Below are 15,889 nucleotides of genomic sequence, written 5' to 3' on the forward strand. Positions count from 1 at the left end.
ACTGTGTCCCTTCTCCACACTTACCAACTTCTTGCTCATGGGACAGGAAGGGGGGCTATGTTTGATGCATATTCAGTAGGGGATTTTCCCTTTTCCTTATTTGTATTTCCTCACCTTACCAATGTTGGAGTGTCTTTTTCCTATCAATGATCTCAACTTATTATCATATATGTCAATTTTTAATTATGGCCTCTTGTGATTAGGTATCACATTTGTTATTTCTGTCCAAACTGGTTATTTCGGTTCTTTCCAAGTTGTGCTGTACCTGTTAAGTTTAAAAGGATATGAACTTAGGAAAGGTCCTATGCCAACCTGTTTTAAAGCATCTTCTATGTTAAAGGTTGCAGCCATATATGGACCTTATGCTTTAGCTCATCACCGTCTATCTAGGTGAAAGATCCCAAACATATGTTTGCTAACTTTGCCTTAGTTCAACATACAAGATGTGGCCTGCAGGTCCCTAGTGTTAAAGCCAAAATATACTCTAAACCTATAAACCTATTATAAAACAAATAATCAAACCTACAAGAAAATAAGAAACTTATAAGAAAAGATATATAGGCAAACAAGCAGGCTAGCCTGTGTTGTATCTCATGTACCTATTATGTACATCAGTTCATTGCCAGGACACTTCTGTGGTTGAATTACTTACCTGTGGTCAGAACTTCACCTTAAACTCTATTTTCAGCTCCCCAAATACTTGGGGTTTTCCTTTGGGCCATTTACCTGTGTAAAGTTTATCTGTTCAAAGTTCATAGGCCTCAAGTCTTATCCTAACTTGCTGAAGCTAATGTCATCTTACAGGATACAGGCCTGTGGGTTTCTTGCATTACTGCTAAATATAATGCAAAGCAGTAAATACAATAAAAGCAAGCTAGCCCACTGGGTTATAGGCAGGAGGCACTGGAAGGAGGGGGCGGAGCAAAGGTGGGAAGAGGTGGGGCAGGAGTGGGAAGAGGTGGAGCCTTGGAGGAAGGGGTGGAGTGGGGTGGGCCCTGGAGCAGAGTGGGGGTCAAGCATCCCTAGGGAAATGAGAAAGTCGGCGCGTGTGGTGAGAGGGGAATCTTGATAGCAGATATTTTCCTTGCCTTGGTGAATAATGCTGAGCAAATGGGTTTCTTCCATAGCACTAGTGCTTAGTGTCTCCCACACCACATTGCTTATGCCACAAGCATTCCTGTGCCCCTTGTGGCTTGTATTTGGGAACTGATCTTCTAGAATCCATGTGTGGAGTCCTGAAGCTCAACTGTTGAATGGTTCTGGCTTATTCCAGTACTAAAGTGCTTGTAAAGTGTTTTGGGTAACTTTGAATACTAAAGGATGTGTGAAATGACATTCTTTTCTGTTCTACCAGATATTTGTACTGTCAAAGGGTTTTTTTGCATGTAGGATTTGTAACAAAAGAGTAAGTATATTATCAGTTTGTTGTTGTCTGAGGCATTTCAGTGGATATTTTTGTATTTGCTTAGTTAATAAACATTTTTTTAAAAGGAAAGCCCATGAAAATACCTTTTCTGGTGCCAAGCTGATTTGAAGGATGACAAAAAGAAGCACATACTAGCTAGACAGAGTGCGTTGAAATATTTAATTGTAACCAAAACAGATCATTTGAAACATTCCTCTCTACTTAGATTTTTTTTTAAAGAATATACTGATAAGGTTGAAATGGAAGAATCGGGACAAGGGAATGGATATTTCATTTTCATCTCTGCTATTCATATTTTGTGACATATTCTTAATTCTGACTAGTAATTCGTTTTATTAGTGTTGTGATATAAATCATCAGTCAATCTCTAAGTAACCTGACACACAGAAGGAATAAAATCAACCTTCTTAAAATAAAATCAACTTTTTCCATAGTAGTTTTGTTAATTTGACTATTCACCGTGGAAAGAAATAAATTGAACTGTTCAATATTTTTGTATCTTTTACTTGCATGCTTTCAGTCTGCCACCATCAGTTGGCTGCAGGCTACAAGATAATCATGTCTAGGTGCAGCAAGATTCTTTAGGGAATTAAAAAAGAAATGAAAAATTCTCTTTGGATTAGAAAACAGAACTGGCAAGTAACATTTAAGTTACGAGTCTCAGTCGTGCTAAAGAGCACATTCGTACAAACATTTGAAAAGCAGGAACTATATTAAACTTTTAATGCAATAAAAACATTATTAACAATGAGGTTCAGTAGAAGTATGTGTTGCTAAATAACAGAAATGGAGAAATATCAGTAGTTGACTCACCATCATCAGATAGATTTGGATGTCTACACAGATCATACAGTATGTATGCTGTAGATCTTCATTTAGAAGCAGTGGCTTCTATTAAATTTTAATTACATCCCCTGTGACTTTAAATTGAGGACAACTTCCATTCCATTTAATTACTTTTCCCTGTAGCTTGCCTGGTAATCAGCTACTAATCAAGGGCATCTTCTGAACCACAATATAAATGTGTGTAATTTTTTTGTATTTATTGTCATATCTTTTTTCCTGTCTCTCTTTAGACATTGAGTGTCAGATGCAGTTATGCCAGTTTAATCCAGTTGAGGCTCTGGCCCAGCTATCTTAGCAGGCAAGACTCAACAGCACATTTTCCCACCTGACTGCATCATTGGAGCAAATTTTTACTAGGGAAGATTTGTAGGATTTAGTGTGCTTAGTTTCACCTCACATTTACCTAAGGCTTGTTATGCAAGCTCTGAAAATTGTGTGTTCACGTTAATAGCCTGTGTCAAATGTCAGCGAGAACTGCAATCCCTCTAAAGGCTGTATTTAAAAATGAGACAGGGCAGAAACGCTGATATTTCTTTTGTAACGTCTGTACTGTGTGAAGCATCTGCTCCACTGAGAGGGCCGTGTTGGGTAATTTCTCATGACTCCCTTCCTCCCTCACTCTTCCATGAGGTCTCTCAAGGTTCCATTTTTTCACCCTCTAGTTCAGTGTGTATGTGAGGCCACTAGTGAGACTTTCTGCGCCACAATGCCATCAGTACGTTTGCTGACATTTCTGTCTTACTCTTTCATTCGAATCAGACAGCGCAGTTTGGGGGCAGATTCTTTGATTCCAAGCACCTGTCTGAGACAGAAACTTGGATGACAGTGAGCTGTCTAAGGCTTAATCCAGAGAAGCCTGAGGTGACGATGGCAGCAGGAAGAACACCTAGATCATCTGATGTGTTGTGACCTATTCTTTAATGGAGACCACACCTCCATCATTGCTAATTATTTTCCTCTGCCTTTCTGCAGAGGTTTGCAATCTCAGGGGTCCTTCTGGACCCCTAAATGCTCTTGGATTCACATGTAGAAGTAATGTTTTACGCTGCTTTTCTTCAGCTGCAGTAAGCAATGGTAAGATGTTGTGTGTTCAGACATCCACACCTTTCTCATCTTCTGTCTGGACTAATGCATTGCATTTCATATAGAGCCAGGATACTATGGTGATGGACACCCTATAAATAATTAAATTAAAACAAATAATAAGTGAGATTTTCAAAGGCAAAACCAGAAATTAGGCATTCAACTTCCATTGACTCCCAATGGGAATCAAGTGCCTAACTGCCTTTGACTTTGAAAATCAACCCTCTAAATGTCTGCAGCTGGTTAGGGGTAAAACCCCACTAAAATATTTAGTACAATAGGTTTAGGAATATGTGCTGTGACGGGGCAAGGCCAGCTGGCTATAGAAAAGTAGTGGGAGATAGATATATTATTTCCAGGCTAAACAAATCCCTGGTACCAGGATAAGTGAAATGGCAACTGCTCCGGGTCAGTTAAGACACCTGGGCCAATTAAGAACTTTCCAGAAGGCAGGGAGAATGCTATGTTGATTGGGACACCTGAAGCCAATCAGGGGCTGGCTGAAACTAGTTAAAAGCCTCCCAGTTAGTCAGGTGGGTGGGCATGTCAGGAGCTGTGGGAGGAAGTTGCACTGTTGGAGAGGCTGAGTAGTACACACCATATCAGGCACAAGGAAGGAGGCCCTGAGATAAGGGTGAAGTGGAGCTTGAGGAAGGGAGGGCTGCTGGGGGGGGAAGTAGCCCAGGGAATGGTACATGTCATGTTTCTAAAAGGTCAGCTATCATAGCTGATACTATTAGGGTCCCTGGGCTGGAGTCCGGAGTAGAGGGTGGGCCTGGGCTCCCCCTTCCCACCTTTGCCCCCTGATTAATAACTGAGACTGGGAGACAACAGAGACTGTGCAAGGAAGGATAACTTCTCCTCACCTCCCTCGCTGGCTTATGATGAAAATGGCTCAGTAGACTGTGACCCTTGTCTCTAGAGAGAGAAGGGTTATGTGGAAGGTCACAGTGAGCCTCTGAGGCTAGCGAAATCCGCTAGGAAACGCGGGACCCACAGAGGCAAGGACAGAGCTTTGTCACAGTGCACAGATATCCATTTTTCTTTAATATTATAAATTTGCTTTTAGGCAAAGGAACATAACTAATCACATTAAGATCAAGAGTGAAATAGAGTGAAACAATCACAAAAATTAAGTATGGTTTGAATCACTATGTCATTGGTAAGATTTAACGGAAATTTTTGCCCTAAAAAAAGAATGTAACACAATTTTTTCTTCCGTGAAATGGTTCAAATATTAAACAAAACTCAACGATCCAAAACATCCTGCTATCTAGTGGCCCTACAAAAATTCTGCTGATTTTCAATGTGTATTCCACTATCTGCACACAGCTAAAACAGTTATAAAAGGAAATGGAGGGCAACATTTCAGTAAAGGATACACTGCAAACCTGATCATAGAGCACAGCGGGTAAGGTACCTAATAAATAGGAGAAATGAGAACCAAAACATTTCTTGATTGAGGCAGTAGTTAAGTCAAGAGATAAGCTTATTAGTTCTCTTCTTCTGAGAATTCAGGGGAGCTAGATTGACAGGTTGTAAGACTCTTTTCCAGCATGGTTTTAGCAGAATTATTATGCTAGATCATTTATTTATATTATGGTCATGTCTAAAGGGCCCCAATCATAGAAGTGAAGCTAGTCAAAAATTTTCCAACACAATAGTGTTCTGATGAGCGAGAAATCTGATTGAAAAGCAGGTCTCTCAGAAAGTGACTGATGTTGAAGAAGAAGCAAAGCGAGTGCATCATAATATTGAGCACCTGGACCCTGATGCCCCCCTAACTCTCCCCTGTGTGCAGTGTGACTTGTCACTACCTATCACTCAGGCCTGTAACCTGGGCATCATCTTCACCTAAGAACTCTCTCTAGGTTCTCACATGCAGGCTATGTCTAAATCTTGCTGATTCTTTCTGTATAATGTCTCTAAGATATGGCCTTTCCTATCCATCCACACAGCTTTCATCATCTCGATAACTGCAGCATCCTTTTCTCTGGCTTTGACAAATGCAGTCTTGCCCTGTTCATATCCTTCAGAATGCTGCTGCAAGGATCATTCATCTAGACCGTTGCTTTGACCATGTCACCCCTCTCTTCGAATCCCACCACTGGCTTCCCCTTCTCTATTATATCAAACATAAGCTGCTTGTCTTTGCTTTCAAGGCCCTTCACTGTCAATCCCCACCCTACCTATCCCCTCTCATTCATTTTCCACTGCTTCTGCTCAGCCCATGATGTCAGCTTCCATTGCCCACTTTTTAAAGTTTCAAATAAGAGTCTTCATGCTTTCTTCCAGCTGCCCCTCATACTTGGGATATTCTCCCCATAAACATCCTCAAAGCTACCTCAGTATCCTCCTTCCAGTTCCTCCTTAAAACTATCCTTTACCAGGTTGCCTTCAAAAAACTTGACAATGATTAGGTCACTGCTGCATGGTTGCCACTGCCTATCATGCTAACCAGTATTGTATCATTGTTTCCTTGTACTCTCCCATATGTCTGTCTCTATCTGCCTGTTGTCTTTTCTCTTATACCTAGATTTTATGCTCTTTGGGGCAGGGACCATCTTTTTCTTTGGTGTTTGTACTGTGCCTAGCACAATGAGGCCTTCTTCTCACACCCCAACCCCTTTCACCTTATAAAAGCAATAGCAACCTCAGTGCAGGCCATTTCCTGGGATTAATGGCAAGCTGTTGCAAAGGTGTGCTTTCCTCACTGGATCTCCATTGAAAGCACTCCTGATGTGCAGTACTGTATGATATCACTGTGTTTGGGAGCTCAGATATCCAGCCAGATCCAGCTTCCAAATACGTTCTTTGTTGTGGAATGGAAGTGTTTGTACTACCTCATTAATAATTTCAAGAAATCTATCATCAACATTGCTCAGAGATAAATTGCATCCTTGCAAAGTGTCCGCTGTTGGCTTGGGACAATCAATGGTTTTCACATAATAACCTCTACATGTAACTGACTGTATAAAATGATATGGGTAGGCTGACATTTTCAGCTAAAAAGAATTGATGAGCAAGAAAACAGAGGGACAGATTCTGGTCTCAGTTACACTAATGTAAACCTGAAGTAACTCCAATGATTTTGAGTGGAATTATTCTGGGTTTACTCTGACTTCAGAATCTGTCAAGTGTATTCTTGCTCATCAGCTGCATCTGATTTAAGTGGAAATACCATGGGTATATGTTTGTGTAACTGAGATTAGAATCTGGTTCACTATGCAGTATAATAAATATAATGTCATTTCAAATGTAAATAAAACAAACTAAACAAATAACATATTCAGCCTGTCATATTTCCAGAAAAATAAATTTATGTACATTCACATGTGTGTACTTCTATTTTCAAATTTTATTTGTATAAATCTATTTTATATTGTGCTGCTAATGTATAAGTTATTTCCTGGGGGCAGATCTTCTGCTGGTGTGAATAGTCATAGCTCTACTGATGACAATTTACACCAGATGAGAATTTGCCCATGTAGGTTTTTGGTTTATTTTGTATATCGAGAGGGCATTTTAACATTTTAAAGGCAGAGAGTATGACAGGAACACTGCCTGTTGAGCTGGCTAGAAAATCCGAAATGAAATAGAAAGGAACTAGTTTTATTTAAATGTTATTTAAAATGTCTATAGCCAACTATTATAGTTTTTTACATTTCTTATGGTATCTCTATTAAGAAATGACCTTCATTAAGATGTGACCTTCATTAAAATATGCTAATTCTAAATGAGAGATGAAAGTCAAAGTGTTTTTAAATTTAATTCACTCTATGTTGTCTTATTGAAATGGTTAGTTTGGTCTTGATCCTACTCCCATTGAAGTAAATGATAAAATTTTAATTGACTCTAATTGGAGTAGAATCAGGCCCTTTTTCTGTATCCCAACAGACCCTATAAATTGTAAAAGCGGCAAAGAGTCCTGTGGCTCCTTTAACAGACATATTGAAGCATAAGCTTTTGTGGGTGAATACCTACTTCGTCGTTTGCCGTTTTTACAGATCCAAACTAACACAGCTACCCCTCAGATATCTATAAATTGTGTTCACCAAGCAATAAACAGTGACACAATCACCTAAAACATAACATTGTTTTTCTGAAATGTATTAATGTCCCAAAATACAGATGGTGACGTAAACATAGTGAACGTAACAGTGATGTTTTTAGTCTTTCATTTTCCTGTTTATTTAAAATAAAGAGCCAGATCCTCAGCTGGTATGAATTGAGTCACTCCATATTTTTCATTGCAACTTTACAAGTTGAGGATCTGGCCCATAGACTTTACCATATAGATTATTCTATGTACTTAGACAAATATATATGCTCTACCTGGCACTTTGTCTCTCGTCAGGGTGGTTTTATTTTGTCATCAAAACAGGGCATTTTTACCGCCAAAAGTTGCATTGCAGAGTGTATGTATTCACTCTTTTGTCGACAAAACTCTGTAGTGTAAACAAGGCATTAATTTTTTTTGTGAAACTGGCAGTACTGTAGTACCACATTTTAAAACCTGACTTGTTGACTGATTGTTCTTGGGAGTGTTAAATATCCATCTCATTGTGATGACTAACCTGAGATTTTAACTCAGTCTGTAGTGGAAGAATTAAACACACGCACACACCCACATACACAAACAAACACACAAAAAACTGAGAATACAATCCATTTAAGAACATCAGAACAAGTCAACACAGCCACTCATGTCACTACGTTTGTGTGAAGGCTCTATAATGTTTGACAGATTACTTTTGATCATCCCTTCTTTAGATGACTCTATTTTATTTTTGTAAAATAAATGGCTAAATATATTGTCATCTGTCAGCAGGTGAATAATTTGCTAATATTCAGTAAAAGGTTTTTGCTCTTCAAATGTCTAGACAATTTTGATACAATATTTCAACAGCTGAAACAGAAGTCGATGACAGCAACAATTTGTGTTCAGTACTCATACAAAAGAAGTTGGAGAAGACAACCTAGTGGTTTAAAGAGGAAACTATTTCGTGTTGTGAAATGAAGAGAGTAAAAGTGGAATACTATGTCTGCATCTCTGTCTTTCTTTTCTCTGACAGGTTGATAATGTATGGCTTTGTGAAGGCCATGATACATGTTGGCCAGTTAAAAGGAGGGGATTTTCACTTCACAGACTGTTTATTTTTTGGCTCGTTGCTGTCTGCTACAGACCCAGGTAATTGTTTAAATTTTTTTTTTAACTTTTGGCCACAAAACTGTCAAATGTGGAGACCAGAATATAATGTTTCCATCTGCTTGTGCTGATTTTACTCCACTAGCTGTTAAATAGCTGATATATAGTCTTGTAACCAGAAATGTTAGGTCAAAAGAAACATTTCACTATATGGAAAGAGTCTTCTCTTATTTATGTTAGTAGTTAGTTTAATTGTGCTTGTTTAGTCCACAAACTTTGAAATGTTGAAATGGACCAAACTCTAGAGGATGCCTCCCAGTGTCACTAAGGTTTAAGGAATAATAATACTAGAAGAAAAGGAATACTTGTGGCACCTTAGAGACTAACAAATTTATTTGAGCATAAGCTTTTGTGAACTACAGCTCGCGTATGCTCAAATAAATTTGTTAGTCTCTAAGGTGCCACAAGTACTCCTTTTCTTTTTGCGGATACAGACTAACACGGCTGCTACTCTGAATACTAGAACCTTCTGTTCTAGATATGCAGGGTCAAATTTAGTATTGATGTAAGTGGACGTACCCTCCACACTCTTGTCTTCCTCCCCCTTTTTAGGTCCTGATCCAATTCCCAATAAAGTCAATAAGAGTCCTTCTATTGACTTTAATGGACGTTAGATCCTATCCTTAATTATCAATGTGCTTGTAGATTTTCTAATTGTAGATACCTTAATTCCTGATAGGTTTTCTATTGCATATGTAATAATATGTGTAATATAGAAATGGGCCAGAACTAAAGCCCCAGGTCCACACATCCCTGAACTTTGGAAAAGTTCTGATCCAGACCCAAACTTTGCAGCCCAGACCAAACTCAAGTAATTAACAACCAATATTGCATGTAATTTAATGCCTACTTACATAAAGTACCTAAATCATCTCCAACAGCTCTTCCAATATTCAGTCTTGCCTTGTTCTCTCATCCAGTTTCAACATTTCAGGCAGTGTTATTTGGTCCCTTTAATTCTATCCATGCAATTTCAATTTCTCAAAGAGATGGAAATTTAAATTAAATGCTTAATTGCTTTAATGATAGACAATGATCAAAAGCATTTCACTGTGTTGTAGGATCTGCTAGTGGACATAAAATAGAATGGTTTCAGAGTAGCAGCCGTGTTAGTCTGTATTCGCAAAAAAAAAAGGAGTACTTGTGGCACCTTAGAGACTAACAAATTTATTAGAGCATAAGCTTTCGTGAGCTACAGCTCACTTCATCGGATGCATCCGATGAAGTGAGCTGTAGCTCACGAAAGCTTATGCTCTAATAAATTTGTTAGTCTCTAAGGTGCCACAAGTACTCCTTTTTTTTATAAAATAGAATGTTAACCATTAAAAACTGTACTAATAGGAGAACTTATTCTACTTCTTATTGTTCAAATACTGGACCTTGATGTGTGCTGCTAGACTAGGAATGAGAGTGGCAATTTGACACATGATAATTGGTGATCTCCTAACAAAAGAAATTATCTAGTCAAGTGTTATAGAAATAAGATGAAATAATAAATCACTAACTGAGTAAAAATTGTATTTTCCACCTGATTTTTCATCAGTGCATTGGATTACAAGGTGTTGTTTTTTAAATAAATGGATTGTAATTGCCCTTGGTTGTGAAAAGAGAGTAAGCCTAAGAAGGTAGTAAAAACTGATCTGTTGACAAGGCAGAAGTTGCTTCATATGAGCTTCTTATTTATCAGATCAATGACCAAATGGAACCATTTTATATTATATGTGAAGAATATAGCTCTTGGAGAGGTAAACACAGATGTGCAATTGAGAGATACAGAATATTGTGACATAAGTGTTGAAAATTGGAAGACGGTGATATAGCAGTCTAGGACTTGTTTTTTGTTTGTTGCTTTCTCATACATAGTTTTGTATAAAATCAATAAAGAGGAGATTCTCCACTATGCAAGATGCTTTCCTACTGAACTTGCATTTGGACTTGGACTACCACTGTACTTGTGTTTGGACACACTGGGGAAAGTGTTTGAGGGTCTTGAAAATATACCTAATACAGATTAAATCTGAAAACACTGCAAGCTGCTGTAGAGATTTATGAAAATGTGTTCATCTATGAAGGAAAACCTGTAATACTGAGAATTTCCTGAAATACATTTGAATATTCTTCACTGCCTAAATTTTTTTGTTAAATTCCCCTAAAAATTTCTGCAATTAGTTTTGGGATACCTGGGAAATCCCCTCTAGTTTCTGGAATGTAACCACACCATCTCTGCAATACAGCTTTTTTATTTTCCATAGCCCTTAGAAAACAAGTTCTGTCTGTCCCTATTGTATTTTTCATTCTACAAAATATGTCTTCCCCTAACAATTCTTTAGAATTATCAGGAGAAGACAATGACGTTCCAGGCAAACCTTCAGATGGACATTTTATTTTGAAAAGCACAGGCTTCTCTATGCAGAATTCTCCCTGCTGTGCTTATATATAGTTTTAAACACCAGAGTTATATGAATATTTTTTTATAATGCTGATCAAGTGGCATAATTTATCAAAAGTAAAGCAAATCAGATGTAATTGGAGGTATCATCTATTCTCATTACAGAAGAACATAATCAATCAGCTGAGAATTCTTGTGATCAACTGGATAATTAGTGTTATTACAGGTGCAACTTTAAGTATCTCAAGTTTTGTAACTAACTAGATAAGATCTTTCAGTAATGTTGAAGTATTAACAAGAGGAATTTAGTCCTGCTTTTCTTGGCTGAGCTTGCATTATTAAAAATGTTACTTTTCTTAATTTATTAAGCTAAATACATTGCATCCTAACCTGCTGAGGGTTTCCGCTAAGATTATATTGTTATTATTTGAATGAAAAGAAGAAAAAGGGGGGGTTCTTTTATTAATTTTGGATTTACATTGTCTTATAAGACTTCCTAAAATAATAGAGCAGATTATTTTTACTATCTCTTTTTATAATTCAGTATGGACAAAGAAAGCATGCAAATTACTGAGCACAGTTATGTCTGAAGCAACCCCTCTATGCCACATTTATACTAGTGACATTATTCAAACTTATAGAGTGAGGAAATATGCAGGCCCAGATTCTCAGCTATGATTCTGCCAACAGTCCTACAGGGCTGATGCAGCAGCTAGGAATTATGGGGGTGTATGGATTCCCCAATAGAGTTGGTTGCAAATATTTTCATGGAAAGTTTGTCCCTGTTTTTTGTCATTTCAAAATTCAACACACCAGCCATCTCCTCTATACCAGCAGCAGGCAGGTGGTGACTTAGAAGCTGCAATGTGGAAACTTGTCCTGAGCATCAGAGATCCCTAGCAGTTGAGATCCCCATACAGTAGATTATTTGTAACAGTGTCATAGGATGGGTCATCTGCAAGGACTGAATTTGGGACCTCTGGATCTAAAAGCATGACCCTCTACTGCTTGATAGATAGTAGCAGACCCATAAACCTGTTAAGTATCCAACCATAAAAGGGAAACAAAGACTTGCACCCGGGTAATGTAGCTCTACACTGCCTGTGATCACCATATGCCATGATGATCTTCCCTGGTCTAGATCACCCCTCTTTGGGGTTATTTTCCACAGGCACTCTAGTGCTGTGCAGCCGCACTGGGCCTCAGTTTATATAGCGACACAGCTGGAAATAGTTGATTCAAATAAGTAAGTCTAAGAATATTGTTCCTATCAGGTGAAGAAACAAAAATATCAGTCTTCCAAATACATATGTGTCATATAATTTAAGATCTGCTGTGCTTACAAGTGCATTGTAGATGTAGAGTACCTCATCTACCATAGTAAAGACTACATATCCAGGCCTGCTTCTCCTCTTCATTGTGATGAGATGGGTGAAACTCAAAGTTGCATTCAGATAAATATCCAAAATTCCTGATTATCTGAACTTCATCTTGGGATATGCCCTCAATGTGAATTAACCCTCAGTTCTTCCACTGGACACAATCCACCAGCAAACCCTAGCTCCTTTTTCTGCTAATTCTCCCTTCAGCAGTAGCACCCTTGGTGAGATCCATTTTTTCATCATCTGGTGGCAGGTCTTTTTTGAGAGAGGGCTGTGCAATTCACCCTGTTGAAGGAGGACCCTCTGCTAGAGTTAGGAGAGGACCCCATGGCCTGTGCTGAAACAGTCCTGCTGTTAGGGATAAATTAAATGGTAAAGGAGTCTTTGTATTGGTGAAGGTGCAAAAGACATACCAAACTGAATTGACTCTCAATAAAAATTTGAATTCATTTCTATCTTGGCCATATTCATTTGTTTATGTTTAGTTTCTATTAACAAAGCAGTCTAAATGTTGTACTATAAAACAGACCTTAGGCATTTTATTGGATTCTGGCAAGGGACATTCCTTCCTGTGTCTGAAATTCTCTTTGGCCAATTTATGATATTAAGTTATAGCTGAGTAGCTTTGTAATGGTTGCATTTCAATGGTTCATAAATTTGTTTAGGTCAGATAAGTGGTAATCTGAAGCTGATATCCATCTCCTTTGTTCAAAGTAAGGCCAGAATTCTTGAAAGAGTGGACTCCCAGGATTGCCAGATATTTTGATTTCCTTTCTTGTGATATTTTAGCTGTAAACAATGAGAGAACAGTCTCCTTTCGACATTTGTGCACCTCTGCTTCTGCTCCTGGCCAAAGCCAAGAAGTGAAAAGGTGTGTTGGAAAGTAAGTGAACCCAACATATTCAAACCTTGGTTCCATTCTAATTTGGGATAAATTCTTACTCAGTTGTATCTGATTTTCTAATCCCAAATGAAAGTTTCAATAATTAGAATATAGAAATAATTAGAACAAAAAGCTGAGTCCCAATTCTTTGCTTCCTTACATGGGTGTGTAGTGGCTCAGTGCAGGGACCCTCCCACTCTGGGTCCTCGGGAGGCCACCCCGCCTTACTACATCACTGATACGTCAGCTGCCATGGGGAATGAAGCGGTCTCTGCTCGCAGCTGGGGCCCAGGCCTGGGCTCAGGCTGTGCGGGAAACAAACAGTCAATTGGCCCCAGCCTTGGATCAAGCAGGACAACAAAAAGTCTGGGGCTTAGGCCTGTGTGCAGGCCAAGCAGCAAATAAACAGTCAATTAACCCAGGCCCTGGATCAAGGTGGAGAAACCCAGAGTCTGAGGCTCAGGCTTCTGGTGTGGGGAAGGGGAGACTGCCACCCTGGGTTGGGGTGGCAGGAGGGACGCAGGCCCACCCACTCCACTGTGTCCCGGCCCAAGGCCCTAGCAGTGACAAAGCACTTTGTCACTGGGTCAGCGGGGATCCACGCCACAACACGCTGACTCACCCTCTGTCAGCGTTGAGGCCAGAGGGGTCTGCTACCCCTGGGCCACTTCCGCACTTCCCTTCTTGTTGTTGCCATGAGGAGGGGTTGAGGTTGATGATGGCTTCCAGGACCGCAAGCAAGTCTTTAGTGGTCTGGTCTGTCGGTGGTCCGAGCCAGTCGTCTTCTCCCTCCGGGGTCAGGTCTGATGGCAGTCTGAGCAGTCAGGGCCAGTTGTCTGCTTCCTCCAAGTCTGAATCAGGTAGCGGCCCTGGTGGCCCAGGCCAGTCCTCTGCTCCCTCGGCACCCTCCACCGCTTCCCAGTTCCCAGCATCTGGTCTCTCCAGTGGTTGCCTCCCTATTGAGATTTCTGGGCTGCCTTTTATACTTTTTGCCCCTCCCACCCACTTACTGGAGGAGTCACAGCTAGGCCCTGGTTCCGCCCACCAGAGCTCAGTGTGGGGGTCCTCCCACTCTGGGTCCTCGGGAGGCCACCCCGCCTCACTACAGGGTGCAGTTCTCATTGACTTCGAAACTGGGCCAGTATTCTGCATCATTAACAGAAGTAAGAAAAATTATTCAGAGCAATGCTCCGATTCTGTATACTCACAACTGGATAATATGAATGCCATGGGTGTTCACATTAACAAAATGACTTGACCTTTGCCGTAACCATAATAAAATGGGAGAATTGCTGGAAAGTGCTGCTTTAGGGTTTTGTCTTGGGTGCTGTTATTAGCACACTATTGTGTAATGACATTCCAGTCTAAAGACATTTTACTTACCTGTAGCACTTTAAAAGAAAAAACTTTTTGATATTTAAAGCATGGGAAGCACATTTACCTCCACAGAGGTTTGCTGAAGCATAACTATTTCAAAGCTACATGAACTCCCTTACTTTTGGTCATGTTGATAATCACAGAGCCCTTTTCTATTTGGAGTTACTATGGTTACAGCTGCACAGAAGATGTGAGTTGTACTGTGGTATGTGGGGATTTTTTTTTAATAAAAATAGATATTAACCATCAGCTAGAGCAGTTCTGGCAGCTTACAAAATCACCACATTGTGTGTTTAAAAAAATAATTCATAAAAACAGTGGTAAGATATTTCATAAACGGTGTGTAAATAATGTAAATTTAAAATATCTTTGTAATTAAAATGTTTTGTTGATGCTTTCTCCCTTTTTCTCATTGAGCTAAGCCATGAGTAGGATGGGTGACTAGCAGTGTCAGGACTCTACAATTAAAATGGGAGCTGTTATTTTTAGATAAAAGACTTTTCTATATAGGTGGTTTAATTGGGTTGTCTCTCATCTTATTTTCTTCCAATTTGTCATTGAACTGCCTGTTAGGATCTGGGCTTATCAGATATGACAGATGATTGTTACCTTTGTTATAATCAGAAGATTAAGAAGAGATAATGGCAGCCCTTTGATCATTGTTTCAACTATAGGTATTTAATATTTCATTTTATATATAGTTTAGTTTCTTTTATTTTGATCAGATCCTCTTTTTTCTAAATCACATATACTGATCTCATTTATTTTCTTGCTCCACTTTCTGGGTCTACTAGTTCTTTTCAGCAACAGAACAACAAGAAAGTATTGGATATTGTTAGTCTGAATACTTCTGTGATTTATTGACATTTCAAGAATGTTTTTACAGGAAATTAATTACAGAAATCAGAGTAGCAGCCGTGTTAGTCTGTATTCTCAAAAAGAAAAGGAGTACTTGTGGCACCTTAGAGACTAACAAATTTATTAGAGCATAAGCTTTCGTGAGCTACAGCTCACTTCATCGGATGCATTTGGTGGAAAAAACAGAGTAGAGATTTATATACACACACACAGAGAACATGAAACAATGGGTTTATCATACACACTGTAAGGAGAGTGATCACTTAAGATAAGCCATCACCAACAGCAGGGGGGGGAAGGAGGAAAACCTTTCATGGTGACAAGCAGGTAGGCTAATTCCAGCAGTTAACAAGAATATCAGAGGAACAGTGGGGGGTGGGGTGGGAGGGAGAAATACCATGGGGAAATAGTTTTACTTTGTGTAATGACTCATCCA

At 39.2% G+C, this 15,889-nt stretch overlaps 1 protein-coding gene across 1 annotated transcript in view; it reads left to right on the forward strand.

Annotated features, from left to right (window-relative positions):
* The window catches only part of SLC9A9 (solute carrier family 9 member A9), a 323,698-nt gene that overhangs the window by 72,493 nt on the left and 235,316 nt on the right, over positions 1-15,889 (forward strand). Inside the window, exon 5 of the mRNA XM_038417254.2 lies at positions 8,431-8,546. Within this exon, the coding sequence (XP_038273182.1) occupies positions 8,431-8,546 (116 nt within the window). The remainder of the gene's footprint in view (positions 1-8,430; positions 8,547-15,889) is intronic.

This window comes from Dermochelys coriacea, chromosome 9 (assembly GCF_009764565.3).
Source record: "Dermochelys coriacea isolate rDerCor1 chromosome 9, rDerCor1.pri.v4, whole genome shotgun sequence".
Taxonomy (NCBI): domain Eukaryota; kingdom Metazoa; phylum Chordata; order Testudines; family Dermochelyidae; genus Dermochelys; species Dermochelys coriacea.